Genomic DNA, 27,808 nt, shown 5'->3' on the forward strand with positions numbered 1-27,808 from the left:
TCCAGCCTATCTCCCTGCTCCCCTTCCCGGCAAAAGTCATCGAGAAGGCTGTCAGCAGACAACTAACCCACTTCCTCGAGGAGAACTGCACCCTGGACTCTTCCCAATCCGGATTCCGCAGCAACCACAGTACTGAAACTGCCCTCATCGCCGCCACCGACGACATCAGAACCATACAGGACAACGGCAAAACTGCAGCCCTCATCCTCCTGGACCTCTCAGCTGTGTTTGACACTGTCTGTCACCACACCCTATGCTCACGCCTCAGCAATGCTGGAATCCGCGACAGAGCCATGGGCTGGGTCACCTCCTATCCCACGGCAGAACCCAGAGAGTCCGCCTCCCCCCATTCTGCTCAGAGGCCACTGAAATCATCTCTGGCGCACCCCAGGGTTCGTCCCTCAGCCCGACCCTCTTCAACGTCTACATGGCCCTGCTCGCTAACCTCTCCCAATTCCACAGCATCAACATCATCTCATATGCCGACTACACCTCCTTTCCCTCACCAAGTACTCCACCAAGACCTACCTCCACGAAGGAATGAAGGCCATCGCCGAATGGATGAAGAGCAGCTGCCTCAAACTCAATTCTGACCAGACAGAAGTCCTCATCTTCAGCTCCACCCCCTCCGCATGGGATGACTCCTGGTGGCCTGACTCTCTCGGAGCCCTCCTACTCCCACTGACTACGCACGCAACCTAGGATTCATCTTGGACTCCTCATTATCCATGACCCTGCAAGTCAACGCCATCTCCTCCTCCTGCTTCAACACCCTCCGCATGCTCCGAAAGATCTACAAATGGATACCCACCGAAACCAGAAGAACAGTCACCCAAGCCCTCGTAAGCAGCAGACTGGACTACGGCAATGCCCTCTATGCTAGACCCACGGCCAAACTCCAGAAGAGGCTGCAACGCATCCAGAACGCCTCTGCACGCTTCATCCTGGATATCCCCCTCCACTGCCACATCACAGACTACCTGAGAAACCTGCACTGGCTCCAGTCAACAAGAGAATCACATTCAAACTCCTCACCCACGCTCACAAAGCACTGCATGACACCGGACCAGAATACCTCAACAGACTGCTCTCCTTCCACACCTGACCCGACATCTGCGCTCCGCTGACCTCGCATCAGTCCCACGCATCTGCAGAACTACAACCGGCGGTAGATCATTCTCACACTTCGCCGTCAAAATGTGGAACACTCTTCCCACCCACCTGCGCCAGACCAAAGACATCCTTACCTTCAGGAAACTTCTCAAGACCTGGCTGTTCGAGCAACAGCACCACAGCCCCCCCAAACCCTTGAGACCCTCACGGGTGAGTAGTGCGCTTTACAAATTCCTGATTGATTGATTGACTGTAAGAACTGAAGTGGTCTGGCAGACAGCGTGTGTGAGGTTCCTGGCCCTGGCACGGCTGAGGGATTTGAGTGTGTAAACTGCGGTGCACTGATGGAGCTGCGCCCGAGGTCCCAGTACTGGAGCAGCAGAATGTGCCGAGTATGAGAATTGAGGTGCTCTGGCAGACTGCGTGTGTGGGGTTCCTGGCACTGGCACGACTGGGAGCGTGGAGTGTGAACTGAGGTGCACTGATGGAGCTGCGAGTGGGATCCCAGAATGGAGCAGAACTGGGCACTGGCTCGAAGGATTTCAGAGTAGAGCTGGGTGCCTAGGCTTTAAGCAATTACAAGCAATTCTCCTCCGTTGCTCTCCGCACACAGGCAGGCACACTTGGTAAAGAAAATCCGAGCCAAGAAAGGGTGGGAGCCAGGCAGATGAGAGAGGGTGCAGAGTGGCCAAAAAGACCAAATGTGACCAAGATAACAGCCTGATTTATAGCCTTTTTTACAGCTAAGCTCAGAGGAAGAATGCTATGCAAATGAAGAGGGAAGCTTCCCTGGACTGGAGAAGGAAACAAAGTTTTTTTTTTAATATATTTTTTTTAAAGTCCCCTACAGACCAGATAAACATGACAAAGCGTAATTATACAGTATTTGGTCCCCGCTCCCAAACTGAAGAAAGCAGGACATAGGCACGACTGACCACTAGCAAACACAGATTTTTAAATGATACTGAAACTACCATAAAAAAATAGCTGGAAGCCCCCAGAAGAAGTATACTTACAATTATACAAGAGGCCGTACTCTAGTGCTCGACCTAATGAACTGTGCATGTATGTTGCTTTTGCTGTTATTACATTAGTCTTGCTTTCAAATAACATCCCAAAGTTTATTTTCATATCAGATTTGTTCCTAAAAATTGAGAAGTTTTCCGAACTCATTTGCAGTACTGCAATTCTATGAATGGAAGTCCTGCTTTCTGCCATCGATAGAACACTCAAATCCTCGTTGAATAGTGAAAAAAAAATAAAGAATTAAACACAGCCAACGAATAATTGGATGTCTAGTTTCATGCATAGAAAAACAAGTCCAATTCCTATAGGATTCAGCTGCAGCATTCCATCACCACCTTCTCAAGTGTCAAAGGTTCAGGCTGACCGTGATGGAACCCTGCTTGGCTACAGCAAGCGGAAGGCCTCAGTCAAAAGTTTACCTTTGGACTTAGTCGTTTTCTTGAAGATTTTCTTCAACGGGATGAAGTCACTAATCTGATTCGACCTCCCTGGAGCCCTCTTCGGATATGCATTGCAGGAGACCTTGGTGAAGATTTCTTCGTATGGACTTGGACGATTTGTAAGGGACGAAAATCTTCATCCGGGCCAAAGCTGAATTATGATCTGACGTCCCTGGAGCCCTCCTCGAATATACTGCACGGGAAGTCCCGGTCAACTTTTTACCTCTGGACTTAGTCACTTTTTTGGAGCTTTTTCTCCGGTGTCGGACCACCCTCCACAGCAAGCTGATTTTGAGTCAATGTCGTCGGGTTGCCTTTCCAGGAGCCCCCTGGTGGTATCCTGGAAGTCGGGGGCTCCAGAGCTTTTCAGCGGGACGAACCAAGTCAGGCCGGGTCACGGTCGACGTAAGCTGGCATGACTATTGACGGCTGGTTGGTCTGTTTATGGAGATGTTTTCCAAAAGTTCTCCAAACGTCTGGATCTTCTTCCAGATGGCCTTTGAAGGTCCTTTAGGAGTCCACAGCTCACCACAAGGTTCCAGAAGCTCTGAGTTGCTCCATGAGGGTCAGGACTCCAACTCCCAGAATGCATCTGGCTCAAACTCCAAAATGTCCACTAGACAGTGGTCAGCTGGTCAGTTTCTTCAGGATTTGATGCAGGGGGACTCTGGTTGGCTGTTTTTCATCTGCAGCAAGCAGGAAGTCCCTCCTTGTACCAGTTGAAGCCAGGCAAAGTCCCTTTAGTGGTGAAGCCCAAGCGTGCAGCTGGTGCTGTCATTCAGAGTGCGGTGTCCAGGTGCAGGTCAGGGATCCAGCAGGGCAGTCCTTCCTTCTTCTGATGTTCTCCCTTGCAGGGATCTGAGATGTTGGTGCAGCTCTGCCATATTCATCCTTGGTCCTGGAGTGAAAAGCAGAGGGACCCGACTGTCCAATCACAGGCAAGCCACTTCGCCCTTGGATAACCACTTGCTGGGAAGTGTGGCAAAAATCAAACCCAGGGAGCAACATCCTTCAAAAATCCAACATGGCTGAAACAGATTTTTGGAGGTTAGATCTGGCTTAGCTCACCCCCTGGTGTGGCTACGAATCCTGAACACACCTCTCTCCTGCCCTCTCCTAATCAAATCAAGAGGGCACCTCATTGTCTGGGTTTTCAGGTAATGGTTGGGTGGTTCTGAGCTACTCCAAATGTCCTTCCTTGCCTTTGAAGACCAGTTTGGCTGCTCTCCCCCCATCCTGTTTCACCATCTGCTGAGGCAGATCTTCTCCCCCAGGCACATTCTTTGGGCTCAGGCCAGGCTTCTTCCATCCACACCTAGGGAGCCAGACCTGACTGCCAGGGGCTGGCCAATCAGATAAGGGCACTACAGAGCTGAAGTTGGCAACTTGCAGGTAGACTTTTAAAACTCTTTACCTGAACTAGCTATATTCAATCCAACAATGGCAAGTTGTGGGATTTATTATAACAATTAATTTGATAGCAAACTCAAGGTATGTCTCTTATGGGGACTTTTGTTATTTAAAATAAATTCTCTCAATTTTAGCCTATGGGGGCATTCACTACAGTGAGGGAAAAACTAATTTGGTTATTTCCCCTCAATTTTTATAAGGTCCCTGCTTATAGTTACATGGCTCCCAACCCTAGGGGCACTTAGGGTACACCTTAGGGGTGACTTGTATGTAAAAATAAGGTTCTTTAAGACTTTGGAAGTAGTTTTAATTGCAAAGTCGAATTTGCATATAACTTAAGTTTAAAAGCACCCAGCGGGGCGGGCACCCCTTTAACATGACACTGGGCACGTCTGCAGTGCACCTATGGGTGAACTACCTATGCTTGGGTCACTAAACCTATATGCCCTACCATATACCATATAAGGACTTGTAGGTAGGTTGATACGGCCAATTATAATTAACATATCCACTTTACACAGAGCACTGGCCATGGGACTGGTAAGCAGTACCCAGGGCACAGCCAAGAGTCAATAACCAGCAGTATCTGCCCAAAAATGTTGGGGGGACCAGGGCAAAAAGGCTGACTTTTCTGCAGAGTCCCCTTGAGATATTAATACTAGGGACAGCTTCTCCATTCCCAGGACAGGCCACATGCAGTGTATCCAAGCTAGGTGTGTGGGAATTCTGTCTGTTCCCCAGTGGGATTTGAGCGGGAACATGAGTGCATTTGGGAGTCTAAGATTGTTTGTGCTGGGAATGGGGGTAATTTGATTTCTAGGCAGTCATCTAAATCATCTAGAGCTGCTTCCCAGGAATGTGAAGTTCTGGGACAATTCCATAGTATATGGAGCACGGTCTCCGGCTTCCACATTGATGCCAGCATTTTGTGTTATGTGTGGGGGTTATGTTTATGTAATTGAAGAGGTGTGAGGTACCACTAGGTAATGATTTTTGTAGCTGTCTCTATGCTCGCAGTATTGATGGCCATATGGCGCACCCTGTAATACATCTTGCGACATTCCTTAGGAGAGAACAGGCTGCTGATTTCTAATTCCCCGCATGTTTGACAGGGGGCCTTGAGTGTTGGAGAGGTGTGTAGAAGAATGCCATAAAGGTTAGCAACCAAGAGCTTATCATTATAAATCATAACAAGCCATTGCTCACATGTGTTCAGGGGTGGCTTGCCGCAGCCGGGATAGTGGGGTTGGTGAGCCAGTGCAAAATCTACAAATATTGCAGGCGTTCCATTTCTGGGAGATCATAAGATCTTCCCAGGTGGTCAAAGTGGATAGGTCCTTCCTCGTCAAAGAAGTGATTCATAGACCGGCAACCAACTTCTTGCCAAGGGAAGAAGGCAACTTGGTCCATGCCCTGCGGTGAAATCTGTGTTGCCTGTTATGGGTGTAAGAGGTGAGGGGAATGAGGTCAGGCTGTTGCGTAGGGCTATGACATCCCACACCCAAAGCAGTGATTGTGTAACTAGGGAGGAGTAGAGACCCCAGGGTCGTTGTGGTCTTTTCAGGAATGGGACCGTCCAAAGTTGTATACCTCCAATAGTACGATCCATGAAGAACCAATACTTTTCTGATTCTGCTTGTGACCATTTTAAAATATAACAAAGCTGCGCCACTTGATAATTCTTTTCAAGGTTTGAGATTCCCAGACTCCCCCTCTGCCAGTGGTTGATGACTCAATAATTTTTCCACCCAGGCGAAATTGTGAAGGGCCTTTTGTAAGGACTGAATCAACAGGTGAAGCCGCTGTGAGTGCCCGAAAGAGGAAGAGAATTCATGGAAGGATCATCAGTTTTATGGCAGCAATTCTGCCCAGCCAGGAAAGATGATAAAGGCGCCATTGTGCTAGATCCTCAGTGACCTGGTGGGAAAGCTGTTCATAGTGAGTGGCGCAGTGGCACTCTCCGATTTCGCCAGCTGAATGCCCAAGTATGCTATCGATTTTTCCCGCCCAGTGTATGGGGAATCAGTGAAAGAGCTGGATTTCGCTATCGGGTGGGACCGTGAGGTTAAAGGCCTGGGACTTATCAATGTTTATGTGGAAGTCTGCCGCAGCTCTGAAAGTTTCTACTTCTGTTAAAAATGCGAGAAGGGTGGTTAGGGGGTTGTCAAGGACCACTATTACGTCATCCATGATTACTTGCTGCGCTGTTATTAATGTTCATCTGACTCTGAATGTGTGTCCCGTTTGAGTACCCTTCCCCTGAAACACCCCAACTTAACAAAAACAAACATAATGTCCCTGGGAGGTCATGAACTTGAAATACAGCTACCTGTGATCCTGTGGTGTCTCCAGAAACGGCGTCCTCAGACCAGTTCCATTCGGTCATTTCGTTGCACTCCAGCTCAGGTTGGCAGAATTCTTTGTGCCTGTGCTGAGTTAGTGCTAGGAGGTTCTGGAAGGGCGTCACTGTGTGACCTCAGAAGTGAAGGGGATGCTTTTCCTGTGCTTTATGAAGATCTGCTCTTTCAAAGGGAACTCATGAACGCAGACCAGGAAGTCACCTGGCGGACATTTTCGGAGCGAGGGAAGCTGACTTTACGCAATCAAACTGAATATTGGTGCTCGCCGATCCTCCAAGATGTGTGCAAAAAGAGTTTGTACATATGCTTCGACATTCCCCTCTTCTGCCCCAGTAGGAGCTCCTCTTATGCAGATGTTATGTCATTTAGACCTGTTCTCCAGGTCTTCTGTATACGCTTGCAGTTCTAATTGTTGGTCCCCGAGACGAAGGACTTCTTGTTGTAGTTGCTTGATTTCCTTGATGTTGTCGCGTACTGCTTTTAAGTCTTTGGAGAGGTCCTTTTTGACTGTTTGGAGATCATCTTTGATGGACTCATAAGGCGTCTGGGAAGAACCAAGTGACAGGGCTTTCAATCTCTTCTCCCTCCAGTAATGTGTCCTGAGTAACCCAGGGTGGACATACCCCATCCACACCTGCAGGCGGTTTCACCAACATAACTTTGACTGTTCATTTTTTTTGCTTTCGTCATCGCCATGATCGAGTCTTGTGTATTGTAGTGGGCCAAACAGCAGATTGACCTGTTGGTACTGTTCTAGCTCATTATCAGTTAAGGGGGTGTATCTCTGTAGTGTGCTTTGCGGCTGGGCCCTCTGCGTTCCTCCCCAACCAAAGGGACAAAGTGAGTCTAGTGCCTCTGGACCAGTACTCAACTCCTTAAGCGAAGTTACCTTTTATGTAGGTTGTATCCATTCTGGGTCCCGCTCCACTCCAACTCCCGATCAGCTCTCACTCTCCCGCCTTTATCTGCCCCTTTTCACCCCTGCTGGCAGGTCAGATGCCTCACCTAGGCCCTGGGCCGCTGCCTGGGCTTCTTGTGAGTATTGCATGGGGCCAAGAGCCCATGGAGATGTCATTCCTGAAAGTCTGTTTAATTCCCCTGTCACTGAGGAGCACTGTCTTTGGGGAGGTGTACAGGGTGTGAAGATCCGAGTGTGGGCCAGGGGCAACCGAGAATCAACATGTGAGTCCTCAACTCAGTGGACGGGCCAGTGACTAAGACTAGTGTGGTGAGTTGAAGCTTTGGCCTTGGGGAGATGGTGGCAAATCTCCCCAACTGGTCTCTGAAATCAGTTGAGGCACCAGGGCCAAGCAGGTCGAGAGGTGAAGATGGCCTCCTGCATAGCCAGGCTGTGCAGCTTGGCCTGGTGCTGTGCCCAAGACAGCCTGCAGTGCGTTGGCTTTTGTCATCCGCTCCCTCCAGGGATCAGGAAGCCACCCCCCAGCGAGACATGCACAGGTTTTTTGTGGCACTCTGGCCTTTCTAATAGGGAAGCCTCCCTTACACTCCACTAGCATCCTCCAAGGGAGAAGTTACCACCAGCTGCGTCTTCCCAATGTGGTCTCCTCTGTCTAGGGCCCTTAGTCTTGATGGCGGCTCCTCCACTGCCCCGTGATGCCCATCAGAGGTGGACATTTGTAAGGCGGCAACTTGCGCACCCCGCCGCACTTTCACTAAGCATTACTGCTTAGATGCTGAGGTTCGGTGGGACGGTCATTTTGCACAATCTATTTTACAGGATTTCTTGGTGTAATCAGACGGGCACCCACCTCCGAGTGCAGTACTGCTTTGGGACTCTACTCATAAGGTGATGAATCCACATGTAGTTTGTATCCATTAGAAGAACAAGCTACTTACCTTCGGTAACGCTTTTTCTGGTGGCTACAGTAGCTACCTGTGGATTCCTCGCCTCCCCGTTGCCTGTCTGATTGCACTAGGCTATGTGGTTGTATAGATATGTGTATATTGATATTTTTTCCTTTATATATAAATGATGTTTTTTGATTATGTTGCATCATGAGGGTTTTATGTATATATGTATTTATTGGAGTTATTGTGGAAGTCGGTTCTCACCTGTTCGCCTCAAAGGCACTTAGAAAATGGGTGAAACTGAGATCAGCACACCGACGAGGGCCTCTTATTGGCACGGTTACGTCAGATGGAGTCGCATGGAGACATGCAATTGTGACATCCTCGTCGACGTGGAGAGCTAGGAAGAAGACTTTCAGTCGGATGCTGGCGCAAGGATGAATTCATAAGGTGAGGAATCCACAGGTAGCTATTGTATCCACCAGAAAAAGCGTTACCGAAGGTAAGTAACTTGTTCCTTTAAGGCTGAGGAGTTTTGTGAGGCATCTTTTATTTTATTTTTTTGTGTACTGGAAACTTAGCAGCTGAGGCTTCGGTCTATTGTGTTCCATTTTGCTTGTTGGCCTATGCCGAGGTACTGTCCACATTTGTAAGGCAGAGCAGAAAAGGAACATCTTATAAGATAACAGAGATGCTTGTAATTTTTGTATCATAACAAAACTGAAAAGTTCACAATTGCCTTTGAAGTTGGGGACAGTGGAGATCATGGATGGCATGTGGGATTTATCTTCTGATTGAAGGGCTATGTTATCTTTCAGATTCATAAGTTCATGCTCCTACAGATGACTGTTTCTTATCACCTTGCCTGGAATACCCTTGTGGATTCCCTTCACACTAAATGTGCAATAATCTTTGTTTCAGGTTACGTTTGATGACGCTGCAATCTACTTCTCTGAGGAACAATGGAAAAATCTGGAAGAGTGGCAGAAGGAGATGTACAAGGAGCTGATGACCGAGATCTACCAGAACATGATTGCACTGGGTAAGGCCAACTTATTGAATGTTATCCTCAAGAGCTTTGCATGTACCCTAACGTAAAAAAACATAACTCAAACCTGGTAGCTCAAGTTTGTTTTTCGAATTATTTGAATGAGAAAGATAATTAAACATGAATTGTATGTAGGTTTACAAACATCTCACATTGCGGTATTAGTTTCATATAGCCTTATTAGCACCTATGGAGACTACTGTACGCTGCAGATGTGGCACAGATACAATTATACTTTTTAGTAAAGGTACTGACAGCTTCAAAATGTAGCTGTTTGGACATGATATAAAGGTGCAGCAAGCATATTGATAAACCTCAGGTGGAACCATATCTTATAAAATGTGGCCATGGGTCGGCCCACTTCAGCCACTAATTTTCTTGCATTTTGAGTTTTCCTGGACGACATGTGCTCATCTGCCCAAAAAAGAAGTGCACATCAGTACCACAGCTGGTGGGACAATACTTAGTTTTGCCACAGTGTTTATTTCTTTTCAGTTGTAGTCCTATTTTAGGTTTCGCCCGCACATCACTTGCGCTGTGCTTGCAAAGTCTTATGTTGGTAAAAATAAGTATTTAAAGAAAATTAGAACCTGCCCTACGTTGCCGCTTTCTTACCTGAACTTGTCGTTTGTTCATTTAAACGACCCTCCAACGGTGCTTAAATTTACTTGCTTTTTATTGCCTATCAGGTCACTTCCTGCTCATCTGTTCTGTTTTTGTCGTCGGGTTGAGCGTGGCCGAAGTACACCTTTTGGTTTTTGGTGATTGATTACTTGTTAGTGTTGGTACGTGAAAAGATGAACTGAATGCAAGTCAATTCGTATTGAAAAGCGTGTAAACATGTCGCCATCTCGCGGTGGAGTATTGAGTGCAGATATAAAGCAAGCAGCGAGTGGGCTTATTATGTTGTGTTCTAACCCATCGGGATTTATTCCACAAGTGAAGCGTGAACACCCCAACACTACTACTGGATGTGTGAAACCTGCGTAAACGCTCACCTGGTTTCTGAGTTTTCATCGAGCAGCTTAGGTGAACTCTGGCAGCAAGCTTTGAGGTCATTTTTCGGTGAAAGCACTTCGGTCGGGGCGCTGCATGTTGCGAGATCGCCGAGGTTCGGGCTCCTTTGGTGAAGGCGTTTCAGTTTCCAGGCAAGGAGCGCCGTCTTCTAGAGAGACACGTCACACACTGTGCTCTGCGGCTCCGTTGTACTGCGGAGAGCTGGAACGGCTGAGCAATGTAATCGCCGCTACACGCTGCGGCTGGAACGGCCGTCACGCTGAATTGCCGCTAAACACTGCGGCTAAGCCGTCCCGCGCCGCAAGATGCCGCCTTCCCCAAAAGTGCCACACACACTGCGGCTCTGTGGCAAGACACACTGCGGCTGAAACGGCTGACAAGCTGAATCGGCTTTGGGGCAAGACGGCACTCCTTGCCTGGAAACTGAAGCGCCTTCACCAAAGGAGCCCGAACCTTGGCGATCTCGCAAATTGCGGCGCCCTGACCGAAGTGCTTTTACCGAAAAATGACCTCGGAGCTTGCTGCCAGAGTTCACCTAAGCTGCTCGATAAACTCAGAAACCAGGTGAGCCTTTACGCAGGTTTCACACATCCAGTAGTAGTGTTGGGGTGTTCACGCTTCACTTGTGGAGTAAATCCCGATGGGTTCTTCTACCTCGTCGCCAATGAAATGATGGTGAGTGACACTTTCTTTATAACTAAATCTGCTTTGGTTTATTCAGGATAAGAGATACATGAAACACCCCAGCCAACAGACGTCTTCTCTCTCGCTCCTTCTTCTCAACTGTCAGATCACCGTTAGTTACTGTCACCAGATTCCTGTGACGTACATTCTACATAAAGATTCTACATACAGAATGCCACACATTTCCGATGAATAAGTCATAATTTTAATTATTTGTGTTTGTTACTTAAATTACCACTAACTCATATATATATATATATATATGTTCGATGGCATCTGTCGCTGTAGATACGCATGTTCTGCAATAGCTCGCCATCTGGTGTTGGGCCGGAGTGTTACAAGTTGTTTTTCTTCGAAGAAGTCTTTCGAGTCACGGGACCGAGTGACTCCTCCTTTTGTCTCCATTGCGCATGGGCGTCGACTCCATCCTCGATTGTTTTTTTTCCGCCATCGGGTTCGGACGTGTTCCTGTCGCTCCGAGTTTCGGAACAGAAAAAATAGTTAATTTCGGAAGATTTTCGTCGGTATTGTTGCGTTCGGGATCGGCATACTTACATTCAACACCGCATCGAAGATCGAAGAGCTCCGGTGCCCTTCGGGGTAATTTTTCGATCCTCCGTCGGGGCCTGGTCGGCCCGACCGCGTGCTGAAGAACGCCGATGGAACGGACCCCGTTCCGTTTCTGCCCCAAATGCCACAATAAATACCCCTACACAGACCAACACTTGGTCTGCAACCTGTGCCTGTCACCTGAGCACAGCGAAGACACCTGCGAGGCCTGTCGTGCGTTCCGGTCCCGAAAAACACTCCGAGACCGTCGAGCCAGAAGACTTCAAATGGCGTCCGCACCGACAGCCCGACGGGAGTTCGAGGAAGAGGAAGGTACCTTCTCGATCCAAGACTCAGACTCCGAAGGATTCGACGATACACAAACCGTGAGTAAGACGTCGAAAACCACACAAAGAAACATTTACAAGGCCCAGGGGACGCCACTGCCACCAGGCCATGGCTCAACCCATAAAATCGGTGACCGACCGTCGGCACCGAAAAAGGCCCAAACAGTGCCGAGATCGTCCGACTCCGGTCGAGACACCGGCACGCAGCCTTCTCGGGACCGAGAAAGTGCTGGAGAAAAGCCTCGACACCGAGATGCCGGTGTGGACACGGCTCGACGCCGAGACAGCGGCACCGAAACAGATCGACGCCGAGAGGTTTCGGCCCCGAAAAGGAAAAAAGTCACCTCGGAGCCGAAAAAACACGCAGACACAGTTTCGACGCCGAAACAAACTGCAAGCGACCCAGCTTCAGGCTCTTATACAGAAGAGCACTCGCTAACCTCCCAAATGCAGAAGCATAGGTTTGAGGAAGAGCTACAAGCAACTGATGCTGACCATACGCAAAAGCGTATCTTCATTCAGCAGGGGACAGGAAAAATAAGCACCCTTCCCCCCATTAGGAGAAAGAGAAGGTTGGAGTTCCAGACGGAACAAGCACCACAACCAAAAGTGGTGAAAAGAGTTACACCACCACCCTCTCCTCCGCCCGTGATTAACGTTTCACCAGCACAAACGCCATCACACTCCCCAGCTCACACCACCATGAGCCAGGGTGACCAAGACCAGGACGCATGGGACCTATACGACGCCCCAGTGTCAGATAACAGCCCAGAGGCATACCCTACAAAACCATCTCCACCAGAAGACAGCACCGCGTACTCTCAGGTGGTGGCTAGAGCAGCACAATTTCACAACGTAAGCCTCCACTCAGAACAGGTCGAGGATGATTTCCTGTTCAACACACTCTCCTCCACCCACAGCTCCTACCAAAGCCTGCCTATGCTCCCTGGTATGCTCCGGCACGCGAAAGACATATTTAAGGACCCGGTCAAAAGTAGGGCAATCACACCAAGGGTGGAAAAAAAGTATAAGCCGCCTCCTACAGACCCGGCTTTCATCACAACACAGCTGCCACCAGACTCTGTTGTTGTAGGAGCAGCTAGGAAAAGGGCCAACTCTCACACATCTGGAGATGCACCACCCCCAGATAAAGAAAGCCGCAAGTTTGATGCAGCTGGTAAAAGAGTCGCAGCACAAGCTGCAAACCAGTGGCGCATCGCGAACTCCCAGGCACTACTTGCGCGCTATGACAGAGCCCACTGGGACGAGATGCAACATCTCATTGAACATCTGCCCAAAGACTTCCAAAATAGGGCAAAACAAGTGGTTGAGGAGGGACAGGCCATCTCCAACAACCAGATCCGCTCCTCCATGGACGCTGCAGATACAGCTGCACGGACAATTAATACATCTGTAACTATCAGAAGGCATGCATGGCTCCGAACGTCTGGATTTAAACCAGAGATTCAACAAGCAGTTCTCAATATGCCTTTTAATGAAAAAGAACTGTTCGGTCCAGAAGTGGACACAGCGATTGAGAAACTCAAAAAAGATACGGACACTGCCAAAGCCATGGGCGCACTCTACTCCCCGCAGAGCAGAGGGAATTACAGCTCATTCCGTAAAACGCCCTTTCGAGGGGGGTTTCGGGGTCAAAGCACACAAGCCAGCACCTCACAAGCCACACCGTCCAGTTACCAAGGACAGTATAGAGGAGGTTTTCGGGGACAATATAGAGGAGGGCAATTCCCTAGAAATAGAGGAAGATTCCAAAGCCCCAAAACCCCTACTACTAAACAGTGACTCACATGTCACTCACCCCCTCCACACAACACCAGTGGGGGGACGAATAGGTCATTATTACAGAGCATGGGAGAAAATCACTACAGACACTTGGGTTCTAGCAATTATCCAACATGGTTACTGCATAGAATTTCTACAGTTCCCTCCAAACATACCACCAAAAGCACAAAATTTAACAACACACCATTCCAATCTCCTAGAGATAGAAGTGCAGGCACTATTGCAAAAGAATGCAATCGAATTAGTGCCAAACACACAAATAAACACAGGAGTTTACTCACTGTACTTTCTGATACCAAAGAAGGACAAAACACTGAGACCAATCCTAGACCTCAGAGTAGTCAACACTTTCATCAAATCAGACCACTTCCACATGGTCACACTACAAGAAGTATTGCCATTGCTAAAGCTGCACGACTACATGGCAACTTTAGACCTCAAGGATGCTTATTTCCATATACCAATTCACCCATCGCACAGGAAATACCTAAGGTTTGTATTCAAAGGAATGCATTACCAATTCAAGGTACTGCCTTTCGGATTAACAACCGCACCAAGAGTCTTTACCAAATGTCTAGCGGTAGTCGCTGCACACATCAGAAGGCAGCAAATACATGTGTTCCCATATCTAGACGACTGGCTAATCAAGGCCCATTCGTTAATAGAGTGCTCAAATCACACAAATCATATCATACAAACCCTCTTCAAACTAGGGTTCACCGTCAATTTCACAAAATCCAAGATTCGGCCACGCAAGGTACAACAATACCTGGGAGCCATAATAGACACATCAAAAGGAGTAGCCACTCCAAGTCCACAAAGAATTCAAAATTTCAACACCATCATACAACGCATGTATCCAACACAAAAGATACAAGCAAAGATGGTATTACAACTCCTAGGCATGATGTCATCATGCATAGCCATTGTCCCAAACGCAAGACTGCACATGAGGCCCTTACAACAATGCCTAGCATCACAGTGGTCTCAAGCACAGGGTCACCTTCTAGATCTGGTGTTAATAGACCGCCAAACTTACCTCTCGCTTCTGTGGTGGAACAACATAAATTTAAACAAGGGGCGGCCTTTTCAAGACCCAGTGCCACAATACGTAATAACGACAGATGCTTCCATGACAGGGTGGGGAGCACACCTCGATCAACACAGCATACAAGGACAATGGAACGTACATCAAACAAAACTGCATATCAATCACCTAGAACTTCTTGCAGTTTTTCAAGCACTAAAAGCTTTCCAACCAATAATAGTTCACAAATACATTCTCGTCAAAACAGACAACATGACAACAATGTATTATCTAAACAAGCAGGGAGGGACGCACTCCACGCAGTTAAGCATGTTAGCACAAAAAATTTGGCATTGGGCAATTCACAACCAAATTCGCCTAATTGCACAGTTTATACCAGGGATACAAAATCAACTCGCAGACAATCTCTCTCGAGATCACCAACAGGTCCACGAATGGGAAATTCACCCCCAAATACTGAACACTTATTTCAAACTCTGGGGAACACCTCAGATAGACTTGTTTGCGACAAGGGAGAACGCAAAATGCCAAAACTTCGCATCCAGATACCCACACAAACAATCCCAAGGCAATGCCCTATGGATGAACTGGTCAGGGATATTTGCTTACGCTTTTCCTCCTCTCCCTCTCCTTCCCTACCTGGTAAACAAACTCAGTCAAAGCAAACTCAAACTCATATTGATAGCACCAACTTGGGCAAGGCAACCCTGGTACACAACGCTGCTAGACCTATCAGTGGTACCCTGCATCAAATTGCCCAACAGGCCAGATCTGTTGACACAGCACAACCAAAAGATCAGACACCCAGATCCAGCATCGCTGAATCTAGCAATCTGGCTCCTGAAATCCTAGAATTCGGGCACTTACAACTTACCCAAGAATGTATGGAAGTCATAAAACAAGCAAGAAGGCCATCCACCAGGCACTGCTATGCAAGTAAATGGAAGAGGTTTGTTTGCTACTGCCATATTAATCAAATACAACCATTACACACAACTCCAGAACATGTAGTGGGTTACTTGCTTCACTTACAAAAATCTAACCTAGCTTTCTCTTCCATTAAGATTCACCTTGCAGCAATATCTGCATACCTGCAGACTACCTATTCAACTTCCCTATATAAAATACCAGTCATTAAAGCATTCATGGAGGGCCTTAGGAGAATTATACCACCAAGAACACTACCTGTTCCTTCATGGAACCTAAATGTTGTCCTAACTAGACTTATGGGTCCACCTTTTGAACCCATGCACTCCTGCGACATACAGTTCCTAACCTGGAAGGTGGCATTTCTCATCGCCATTACTTCCCTGAGAAGAGTAAGCGAGATTCAGGCGTTTACTATACAGGAACCTTTTATACAACTACACAAAAATAAAGTCGTCCTAAGGACCAATCCTAAATTTTTGCCAAAGGTTATTTCACCGTTCCATCTAAATCAAACAGTGGAACTTCCGGTGTTCTTTCCACAGCCAGATACCGTAGCTGAAAGGGCACTACATACATTAGATGTCAAAAGAGCATTAATGTATTACATTGACAGAACAAAGAACATCAGAAAGACTAAACAACTCTTTATTGCATTTCAAAAACCTCATGCAGGAAACCCAATTTCAAAACAAGGTATAGCCAGATGGATAGTTAAATGCATCCAAATCTGCTACCTTAAAGCTAAACGACAGCTGCCCATTACACCAAGGGCACACTCAACCAGAAAGAAAGGTGCTACCATGGCCTTTCTAGGAAACATCCCAATGCAAGAAATATGTAAGGCAGCCACATGGTCTACGCCTCACACATTCACCAAGCACTACTGTGTAGACGTGTTATCCGCACAACAAGCCACAGTAGGTCAAGCTGTATTAAGGACATTATTTCAGACTACTTCCACTCCTACAGGCTGATCCACCGCTTTTGGGGAAATAACTGCTTACTAGTCTATTGCAGAACATGCGTATCTACAGCGACAGATGCCATCGAACTGAAAATGTCACTTACCCAGTGTACATCTGTTCGTGGCATCAGTCGCAGTAGATTCGCATGTGCCCACCCGCCTCCCCGGGAGCCTGTAGCAGTTTGGAAGTTACCTTCAATTATTTATATATGTATCATCTCAACCTTAAATAAGTGCATACTTAGTCACTCCATTGCATGGGCACTATTACTACAATTCAACTCCTACCTCACCCTCTGCGGGGAAAAACAATCGAGGATGGAGTCGACGCCCATGCGCAATGGAGACAAAAGGAGGAGTCACTCGGTCCCGTGACTCGAAAGACTTCTTCGAAGAAAAACAACTTGTAACACTCCGGCCCAACACCAGATGGCGAGCTATTGCAGAACATGCGAATCTACTGCGACTGATGCCACGAACAGATGTACACTGGGTAAGTGACATTTTCATTATTTTTTATTTTTTAGAAAAGTCATTTTTATATTTGGGTGACGATTTATTTCCAATTGTTATTCTTTCAGTGACTTATTAACAGGCAGTCACAAGTGCAGTTATCTTGCAGGCAGTAGGGTCATGATTTGAATGGTGCAGCTGGTGCAGTGAGACCAGGGCCAAAAGCTCTAGGAACCCCTCTAAACACCAACTATTGCTATATTTTACTACTAAACAAGGCAATCACAAGTGCAGTTACCTTGCACGCAATATCTTCATGATATGAATGGTGCAGCAGGTGCATTGACACCAGGCCCAAAAATTGCCAGAACTCCTTTAAACACCAGATATTCCTATATTTTACTATTAAACAGGCAGTCACAAGAGCAGTGATCTTGCAGGCGCTAGGGTCTTGGTTTTAATGGTGCAGCAGCACCGGTGTCGGAGTACCCGTAAACACAGATTATTACAAAATTTTACTGCTAAACAGCTAGTCGCAAATGCAGTTACGTTACAGGCACTAGGGTCATGATTTTAGTGGTGCAGCAGGTGCAGTGACACCAGGGCCAAATGCTCTAGGAACTGCCCCCCCAAACAAATATTGCTGTCTTTTACTACTAAACAGACGGTCACAATTGCGGTTACCTTGCAGTTAAGAGGCATGATTTGAATGGTGCAGCAGCTGCAGTGGCACTTTACTAACTACTCATGACTATACTCTAATACAATGCCATATTAAATAGGGTACAAATTACGAGTTTGGAACCGTGGGATATTAATTCAACATAAACGGCTATTAACGGTTTATCAAATTTAAAATAACCATTATAACCTTTTTCTGATATTTATAATCCAGTAAGAATACAAAAAAACAAAACAAAAGCGAAACCTATTTGCTTTGCCATCGCTTGTTTTCTTTTTTCGGTCATCCTTGTGCCATTGTACCTTGCTTTCTGGCTACAGTAATTCCTCACCAATAGTGCACTTTCTCTGCCTTAATAAGAATCATTTTTGTTTCAAACCCGAAAAGCCTTTATTATGTACATTTTTTATTGCAAGAAAAAAGATGCAGCATTTTGACAGTGGCATGTTTTTTTCTTTTTGTGGCATAAGCAAATTAATGACCATTGTATCAGCTTGCCAAAGCCAGACTGATTGGCTCGCTGCACTATTGTGCCTTACCGTATGGGCTGATTTTCTTTCTCTAAGTGATAGAGCGCTCTAGCTAGAAAAGTAGGCTTTCAAACTGTGTGCAGTTCTTTGTGTGCAGTGTAATGTACTTTACATCGAGTGCCGAGGTGTCTTTCTCCAGAGGCTTAGCCTAGTGTCATATTAGACGTACTCTGTCTAAAAGCAAGGTTGAGCTGGGGGTAGATGTGTCCCTTGTCAGGACAGTAAATGGTACGGTTGGATGGATCCTTATCTTTTGGACTTGGGTAAAGTCTCATGGGTCTGTCTGCAAAGCAATAAGCAAGATAAAAGATAAAACGTTATAAGTACCACATATAAAAAATGTCAAACCTAAATCAGGACTGAAAGTAGATCAAATGGGGCGCTAGTACTGGGTGAATTCAGAATACAAGTTCCTTTCCCTGACCCTTCAAGACAGTAACCGATCGATGTTGCAATTATTTAGGCTAGTTCCGATTCCACCGGGTCTGGTCCATTATGGGCCTGCAAAACTAGCCAGGTGCAAATGAGCAAGTGGGTCTCTAGGGTGCAACAAATGAAAAGTTACGAAAGGTGTCAAGGAGCTGCCCTACAGTGAACCGTGCGTGCAGCTACGACAAAGGGATCTAAAACAAATGCAGTGTGCAAAATTCGCAGAAGAGATTAATCAGGCCTAGAGTATATACAGCAGCTTACCATGCAATGATGAAACAAAACATTAAGCTAAATATAAAAAGTATAAAGTGCTCACCAGTACAGAAATGAACCAGTTACAATGCAGCAGATTGGCGATGTTCTGTCAGGATGCTGCAAAAGATGAATTGTCCGGATCTATTGTAACCATCCGGAGATATTGAACAGTTTAACATTTAAAAGAATATTGGTGGGATTCAGACTAGGAATAACTGTCTGCCGACTGGTACGAACTCCAAGGCAAGTGAACTTGGGATGTAGAAATTCTCCTTAACAGCAGAATGGCAGGACAGATGCATAAGATGTGAATTATAGTTTCTTTTCCTTGACCACAAAGACAGTATTGCGTATCATGACATTCAGAACGCTGACGTGCTGGAAGGTGGGCACACATATTCCATTCGCCCAACCTTCGTGCCACCAACCTGGCCTTGATCCGTAGAGGATAGACAGAAGATATAATTCTGCTGCTTGGGGGAGGCATAGGAGTTAATAACTGACCATGCATGGTAGTGCCTGCTTAACCCTGTCAATTCCTATAGTTGTTTTGGTGTTAAAGTTGTTCATTTCTTAAAAGCCTGGTAAGAAATTTGACTACTTCTGGCACCATTCAGTGAAAATTCAGTTAGTTTCTTGTCTAGGTACTGCTGGTACGATGATGCAATGCTGGTGCCTTCATATTCGTGCCAAGTTTGACTGTGCATTGAGTCCTCCAGTGCTGATTGAAGCCTGTGACAAAAATTGAGAAAGCAGCAGCCTCTTGCCCAGTACGGTTTTGTGATTCTAAATTCGTCATATTTGCGCAGGTGAAGCGCTCCGTGGTAACCGGAGGACAGTTTTATAGATTCCAATAATTAGCTTATCAAGTAGACTAGCCTCCTTACCCAAGGTTATTTCATTTCCGTTAGATAATGTTGGAACAATTTTTGCTTTCATCACATGGAGGAGGGGGTCCAGACTTAGACGTTGAAGTTTGGTTGCGACAATTGAAAGACCAACCTTTGTTGGTCAGGGCACGCAAATGGGACCCAAATGATCCTTTACTGTCTAGAGGTGTACCCAGATATTTATATTTGTTGCTGTGATGTAGCCATGTGCCTTTGAACTTCCACCTACTGTGAAAATCTGTTTTCAAGCCAAATGTAACTTTTAGCTTGATTGCCCTCCAGACCTTCCCTAGCCATGTAGTTGCTTAAGGTGGTGAGCTATCGCTGTAGATCGATCTTTGGCTGAAGAGCACAAAATCATCAGCATACAGGAGGTGAGTTAAGCACCGATTGCCGGGCTTGGGTGGGTGGCAATTTACCTCTTCTAAGAGTGTCAACAAATCAGCTATGTAGAGATTAAAAAGCAAGGGAGCAAGAACACAGCCTTGCTTCAGACCGAATTTTGTAAAGATCTTTTTTGAGACACGTGAGCCGTCTCCTAATTCTGCACCCAAGTGTTGGAATATAGATGTTCAGTTGCTCTTAACAAGATGTAAGGTAGCCCCCAGTGCCACAGTTTGCTCCAGAGAGGTCCACTCAGTATACTGTCAAATGTAGCTTTAAGATCCACGAAGCAGGAATGGAGCACCCCTTTTTTCCTGAGTGCTTTGTTTCAGAAGAGTGCCAAGGCCATCTTGTTTGAGGTGATACTACATTAGTCTCTCTGGATCCTCCAGATGATCTGTAACCCCTCTGCCCATGCTCTAAGCTCATTGAGTAACAGACTCTCGTAGATCTTAGCGTCATTGTCAATTAAAGCAATGAGACAATATTGACTGAGGTCTGATTTTGATCCCCCTTTGAAGATGGGCTGAATTGTTGAGCCTCTCCACAATTGTGATGTTGGTTCTTAGGCAGTGATCGGACAGAGGAGTAAGCACTTTAGCCTAAAATACCAAGTCAAATGTAAAGAGAGCCATAGGGAAGTCCGTTGGGGCCCGGAGCCCTATCTTTCCGTAAGTCTACTATCTTTGTAGCCCAGTAATTCTCTTATTGGCTAAGTGAAGATGAAAATAATGGTGATGATACTACACCGGCATCAACCTAAGAGTTTCTTGCTGGCATTTTTATGGCCTCAGGAAAATTGGAGAGATTTTGATTGGCGTTCTGCAAGCAGATTCAGTATCCTGATTATTGGCATGTAAAGAGAAATGGGCCGTCAAGAACGAAACCCAAGCAGGATCTGTAATATTTGCATTGGAGCCACTCTTACTCCTGAATGTAACTTGATTAATCAGTGTCCAGAATTTTTTTGGGCTCTTTTTCTTAGTTGCAAATAGCAATTGGGACCACAAAGCCTAATTTCTTTGCTTTTTAACTTGCCAAATTGCTCTGCTATAAAAGGACCCTGCTTTGCTTAGATTGAATTTCGAGAATTAATGAGGGAGGCTGCTTGTCAAGGATACGGATTTTACAATTTACTTCTCGTTTCAACATCTTCAAGGGCCCCGTCAGTTTAAATTTAGATAAGGCAGGCTCAGATGCTGTGAGACAGAAGTTTGGCTTGAAACGTTTGTAGGATCTGACCTACGAAAAGCGTCCACTGTCTCGTGGGGGAGAGGTTTTGAGCAGTGAAAGCAGCAAATAGGGCTCTTATCCATGGCAAGGCGGACCTGTTAATTTTATTGTCTCATTTAAGTCTTTTTAGGTTTTAGGTTCACTCCCCCGAGCTGGTAGACTGGGCAGCTTCCAGTTTAGCAGGTGACTGCAGAGTCTGATATGCTGCGGTCCGTGATCACTATTAGAATTGGACCCTAGGGAGAAATTCTCAATATATCTATAAAGGCAGATTGTACAGAGGGGTAAGGTCAAGTAAGAGGTAGTCTTCCCTGTGGCTCTAGTCCAGCCAGGTGGAATGTCTCCCTTGAAGGGCCTGTTAAGGAGTCTAAGAGCCATAGGATCGCTCTCAGTTGAAAAGAACGCTGCTATCTTACTCTGACGATTTACCAATGGCACATTTTGAACTTGGAGATCATACTCTGTGTCCAGGTTGTTTGCTTCTCGGTTTATTAGTCCCCCAAATAGATTGCAATTAAAGTCGCTGGTTAACAAGATTTCTGCTGATGGTAATTTTGACTTGAGTTTGATAAGGATTGATACTTGGGACCCGAGTTTCTCCTTCTTTACAGTTTTAGAAGGGTTGAGGTAAACATTGATAATCACAAGAGAATGATTACCAAGAGCATGCTGCATGCTGAGATGGATTGCTTGTGTCCCTGTTACAATCAGTCCTTTCTTTTGAGCCCAGGTTTCATGTAGCACAAAAATATCAAAGCCCCTTCATTTCTTAACTTCTTCGTCATCCTCCACTTTTTGCTTGATGCTGTGTATGTTCCATGGACAGAAGCTAAGGCTGAACCTGCATAAATGCTCCATTGCAGGGCCAGGCTTGCTTTGTCATACAGAGTTCTTAATCTGGAGAGCATTCTGTACTGTGTAGGGCAGAACAACAGAACATAGAGAATGCACAACAAGATGACATAATTTCAAGATGGATATGTAGTATAATAAGAAAATAGAAAGAAGGCTGACAGTCAAAAAGCAAATCCAGTTAAGTTTCCTTAGAGCGGGTCAGCCATTTCACATTACAACTACATTATAGATGATGTGCACCGGAGAAACATTAATTGTTGACTTAGTCTGAAAAGCCAACTATTATTATTTTCTCCCTGAAATGAGGTTTATTGGTGCAGACAGTCAAACCATTTCTGGTGATATACAGCATGGATGACACACTAGAAATATAATCATGTTAGAATGGATGATTAGGCAAAAATGTTATGGCAATGCGAGCACGCTCTTCCTTTGACGTGCACAAGAATGGATATTATATTGTTGGTACGATACAAGGGCAGCACCGGCTCTGACAGCTGTTTTCTTTTCAACGCAGAGCACGTGTGCTGGCTCTTGTCAAGGTATACATGTCTGTGCCTGCTAGGGCATTAACCTATTCTCCGCAGAATAATCTTTTTAAACCATTTTTTCACAGATTTCCCTGTAGCCACCATCTGATCTGCATTTGCAGCGAAATGTCCCACAAATCCTTCCGGAGCCTGGGGCTTTGGTGGGAGGTAAGATGAAGAGCCCATTGCTTGCTATGCTCCGTGTGAGCAACTGAGGGGAAAGGAGGAAACCGTAGCGAGGCAGGCAGTATTTTTTATGTAGGCTACAGGCAGCTCGGTTATAAACGGACTCCATCCAACCTCTGTAATGGAGCAGTCTACGCCTTTGGGAATGGTGGAAAGCTCTAACTTGATTGAAGAGTGTCACGTCACAGTGCAGGACCGAGAAGAACATAACCAATGACTATGGCTTCACAATAAAGCCAGACCGTGATTGGGCATTGTGAACGGGCGGCCCCGAACTCTTCACCGGTGCGAGCTGATACTGACGTATCAGATACTCCTGTCGCGTCATGTCCGCGTTCCCACGTTGCCGTGGGAACGCTCTCAGACGGAGGCTGGCGTCCCGGCGTTACCGCGGTAACCCAGGAGGGTTTCCGGGCCGCGGGATTAAAGAGAGAGGGAGACGACGAGAGAGGGGAGGAGAGAGAAGCCGGGAGGGCAAACAGAGAGACGGAGAATGGAGGAGCCGAAACAGGAGACCCAGGAAGGACTGTCCTAACGCGGAACAACGACGAGGTGTTGGAGCAAGAGAGCGTTGCCGAAGATCACCCACCGAGGGAAAACCCCAGCGCCAGCCACGACCCAGGAGGGTCGTGGCTTGCTAAGGTACGGTCTTTGTGGGACTCCAGAGGGAATACCACGGTTAAGAGGGCACTGGGGAAGGGGGTTGAGAAGGAGTGAGGGGAGGACTGGGAGGGAACTTGGAGGACACAGAGGTAGACACGTGTGAGCCACATAAAAAAAGTGCACTGTAAGGAGTTTATTCACTTTATGCCCCAAAGTCACCACCGGCACAACCCCACCCTTTTTACCTCTTCCCCTTTAGTTAAAACCATCATCAGATATACGTAATACCCCACTTACCGTAGCGTTTTTCCTTTTTCCCGGTACCTCACCGCTGGAACCCGCTGAGAGACAGAGGGACCACCAACCTAAAGAGAGAACGAAGAAAAGAAGAAGAAAAACCCCATTAGAAGAAGGGAAGTTAAAGACTTGAGACCTTACAACCCAGTAAAATCGAAGGAAAAATATAACAACCCCTTTCTACTGAAATAAACCACTTACCTGAACACTGCAATTTCTCTCCGTTGTCTTTATACTGTTCAACCTGCCACAATGGTGTCAGAAGTGGGATATTGGGGAAAATAACCCGCCCCAGCAACTCAACAGTATAAACCATGAGTGAAAGTCCGTCTCTAGAAGATATGATCAAACAACTGGCAGAAGGGCAACGCCATTTACAGTTGGTATGGGAGGCCCACCAACGAGAGGCGAAAGAGGACAGGGAAGCTTTACAGTCTGCCTTGAAAAGCCAAGCGACGATACTAGCAAATAACCAATTGGTACACGAGTCAGCAATGAAGAAACTAACGGAAACAATCGCCGCCAGCAAAGTCCACCCCAACGTCCCCAGCTCAGTGTTACAGAAATATCAAGAGGGGGAAGACCCGGAGTCTTTCTTCACTAACTTTGAAAGAGTTGCTTCTTCGGCTCAATGGCCGGAAGAAAGATGGGGACAATACGTCGCACCGTTGCTTACCGGACTCTTGCAAGCCGCCTATCAAGCCGCGAATCCCGGAGGAACAACTCCATACAAAGACATAAAAAACAGCATCTTAGAACGGGTAGGACATGACACAGAGTACTATCGAGTCAGATTCCGGAAAGTAAAATGGGGACCCAATGAGGATCCCCGAACCTTTTATTTTCGCGTAAAAGATTTGGCCCTGAAATGGTTGGGTCCCATCGGGAATAGCCGGGAGGATGTTATTCAAACGATTGTCCTCGAACAATATTTAGACTCTTTACCTCCTTCTACCAAAAACTGGATACGACAACATCCGAAGGTAGATACAGACATGGCGATTGACTTAGCCTGCGCATACCATAGATCCACAGATGTGAGAGGGATACAACCCAGACCCAACCTAAAACCGGTTGTACCCACTCCCAAACCGTCACCGAGATTTTCCCTTGAAGATCCGGTCCCCCGCAGGCTTGTAGAAGGCCCACCTGTACAGGGACCGCAATGTTACAACTGTGGAGAGTGGGGACACATAGCCCGTATGTGTCTGCGGAAATTAGAGGGAAGTGAACCTATGGAGATAGGAGTGACCAGGCGACGCGTCCTCTGTACAGGAGGGGGAGACATTAAATTTAAGCAAACCCTGAAAATCAATGGGCGGTCTGTATATGCTCTCATCGATTCGGGTTGCAGCCAATCCGTTGTTCGTGAAGACTTAATAAGCCCGATAGATAGGGAAGCAAACCAATGGGTTAATATTTGCTGTATTCACGGTGACAAGGAGCAATATCCCTTGAAAGTACTTGCCATAGAATGGGGAAATTACAGGGACTTCCTTCCTATGGGGGTAATGCCGCAACTTATCGAAGAATGCATCGTTGGTACAGACTACAACCATTTTCAAGAACTTTTAGACCATGTTAGAAGTCCAAAAGCTTCCCAGGAATGGTGGGGGGAGGCTCCTTTTGCCAAAAGTGCTATTGAATGTCCTCTAACCCGTAGAAAACTGTCACGTCGAGAAAAGCGAGATGAGAAAATACATTACCGGATTCATAAAGAGCAGGAGCAACCCCATAGACTGGTAGCAGAAACACATGAAGCTCCCTTAAGCTTCCATCACCAACAGAGAGAAGATCCCTCACTCGCTCAGGCCTGGAAGTCCGCAAAAACGGAAGAGACTGAGGAGGTGGGTCCTTACTTCCTGGTCAAAAGGAATCTTCTGTATAGGGTGACCACTAATCGAGATGGGGATCACAAACATCAGCTCATAGTACCAGAGGCCTATAGGAATCAAGTCCTGACCCTAGCCCACAACCAACCAGGGGGGGGGGCATTTTGGGAGGGAGAAAACGGAAGAGTATCTCCTCAGACGGTTTTATTGGCCCGGTGTTTTTGCCCACATAAGGAAATATTGCTCCCAATGCCCCAGGTGTCAGCTTACTGAACCCGGTAGGCCTAAGAAAGCACCTCTTGTACCCCTTCCCATTATAGACATTCCATTTAGCAGGGTGGGGATGGATTTAATCGGACCCGTAGTACCGTCCTCTAAAGGTCATACATATATATTGGTTATTGTGGACTATGCCACCCGATACCCCAAGGCCATTCCCCTGACAAGCATGACCACAAAAGCAGTTGCACAAGCAATGATAACGGTCTTCGCTCGAATAGGGTTTCCCCGCGAAATACTCACAGACCAAGGGACCCCGTTCATGTCGACTCTCATGAAGCAAGTGTGTAAGACACTAGGAGTTACCCAAATTAAAACCTCATTTTTACCATCCACAACGGATGGATTGGTGGAACGTTACAATCGGACCATCAAAACCCTACTAAGAAAAATAGTCAATGATTCAGGGAGAGATTGGGACCAAAAATTACCGTTAGTACTATACGCAATCAGAACGCATGAACAAGCCTCCACAGGACATAGTCCCTTTGAATTAGTGTTCGGACGACAGCCCCGTTCCCTGTTAGACATGGCCCTTGAAACCTGGGAGGAAGAAGCGGAGGGGGAAGGGAGACCATTGTTGGAATACGCCCACAACTTGAAGTCCCATCTACAAGGGCTGTGGGAAGACGTACGGAAAAATATGGAACAGGCCCAAACAACCCAAAAACATTATTATGACAAAGGGAGTAAATTGAGGACTTTTCAGCCAGGAGATCGGGTACTAATAATGCGTCCCACGTCGGAACAAAAGCTTCTCGCTAGATGGCAAGGTCCTTATCAGGTGATCCAAGCAGTTTCCCCTGTTACTTACCTTATAGAAATAACGGCCAATCCTAAAAAGACCCAAATATATCATGTGAATCTCTTAAAGAAATGGGAAGCGCCAGAGAACACTGACAATCCAGTAGAAATGGGCCGGTTCCTATATCCAAGTAAGGAGTTAAACATTGAGTTTTACCCCAAAGAGCAGCACGATAATAACAAACTACCCTCTATCAATAGTGCATTAACAAGTTCAGAGAAGGGACAGTTATATCAACTATTGAATCACTTCCAACAGTTATTTTCAGAGACACCTGGAAAAAAACCCTTAATCTGCCATAGAATTAGAACAACCCCAGGTAAAACAATCAGACTACGACCCTACCGTATTCCGGAGGCAAGGAGACAAATCATAGAGGACGAGATACAGAAAATGTTAGCTCTCGGAGTGGTGGAACCCTCTAATAGTCCCTGGTGCTCCCCGGTAGTCCTGGTACCAAAACCTGATGGGACCGTCAGATTTTGTATCGACTTTCGAAAACTTAATGAAATATCGATGTTTGACACCTATCCAATTCCTAGAGTAGACGACGTCCTTGAAAAACTGGGCAAAGCCAAATATATGTCCACAATAGACTTAACTAAGGGGTACTGGCAGATTCCTTTGGCCCCAGAAGATAAAGAGAAAACAGCCTTCTCTACCCAATCCGGGCTTTATCATTTCACCGTGTTACCCTTTGGACTGCATGGAGCCCCGGCTACCTTCCAAAGGTTAATGGATAGGTCACTAAAGCCCTTTCAGACATTTTCGGCAGCTTATCTGGACGATGTCGTTATTTTTAGCGAGACCTGGGGGGGATCATTTAAACCATCTACAGCAAATATTCCATACCCTAACAAATGCAGGATTAACAGCCAACCCCAAGAAGTGCATCATCGGGAAATCCGACATATCATACCTAGGATACAATATTAGCCAGGGTACTTTACAACCCCAAACAAAGAAAGTGGAAGCCATAAAACATGCCCCTACCCCTAAAACAAAGAAAGACTT

At 46.4% G+C, this 27,808-nt stretch overlaps 1 protein-coding gene across 1 annotated transcript in view; it reads left to right on the forward strand.

The window, feature by feature from the left end:
* The window catches only part of LOC138261650 (uncharacterized), a 174,645-nt gene that overhangs the window by 56,241 nt on the left and 90,596 nt on the right, over positions 1-27,808 (forward strand). Inside the window, exon 2 of the mRNA XM_069210819.1 lies at positions 9,080-9,200. Within this exon, the coding sequence (XP_069066920.1) occupies positions 9,080-9,200 (121 nt within the window). The remainder of the gene's footprint in view (positions 1-9,079; positions 9,201-27,808) is intronic.

This window comes from Pleurodeles waltl, chromosome 10, assembly GCF_031143425.1.
Source record: "Pleurodeles waltl isolate 20211129_DDA chromosome 10, aPleWal1.hap1.20221129, whole genome shotgun sequence".
In the NCBI taxonomy this organism is placed as follows: Eukaryota; Metazoa; Chordata; class Amphibia; order Caudata; family Salamandridae; genus Pleurodeles; species Pleurodeles waltl.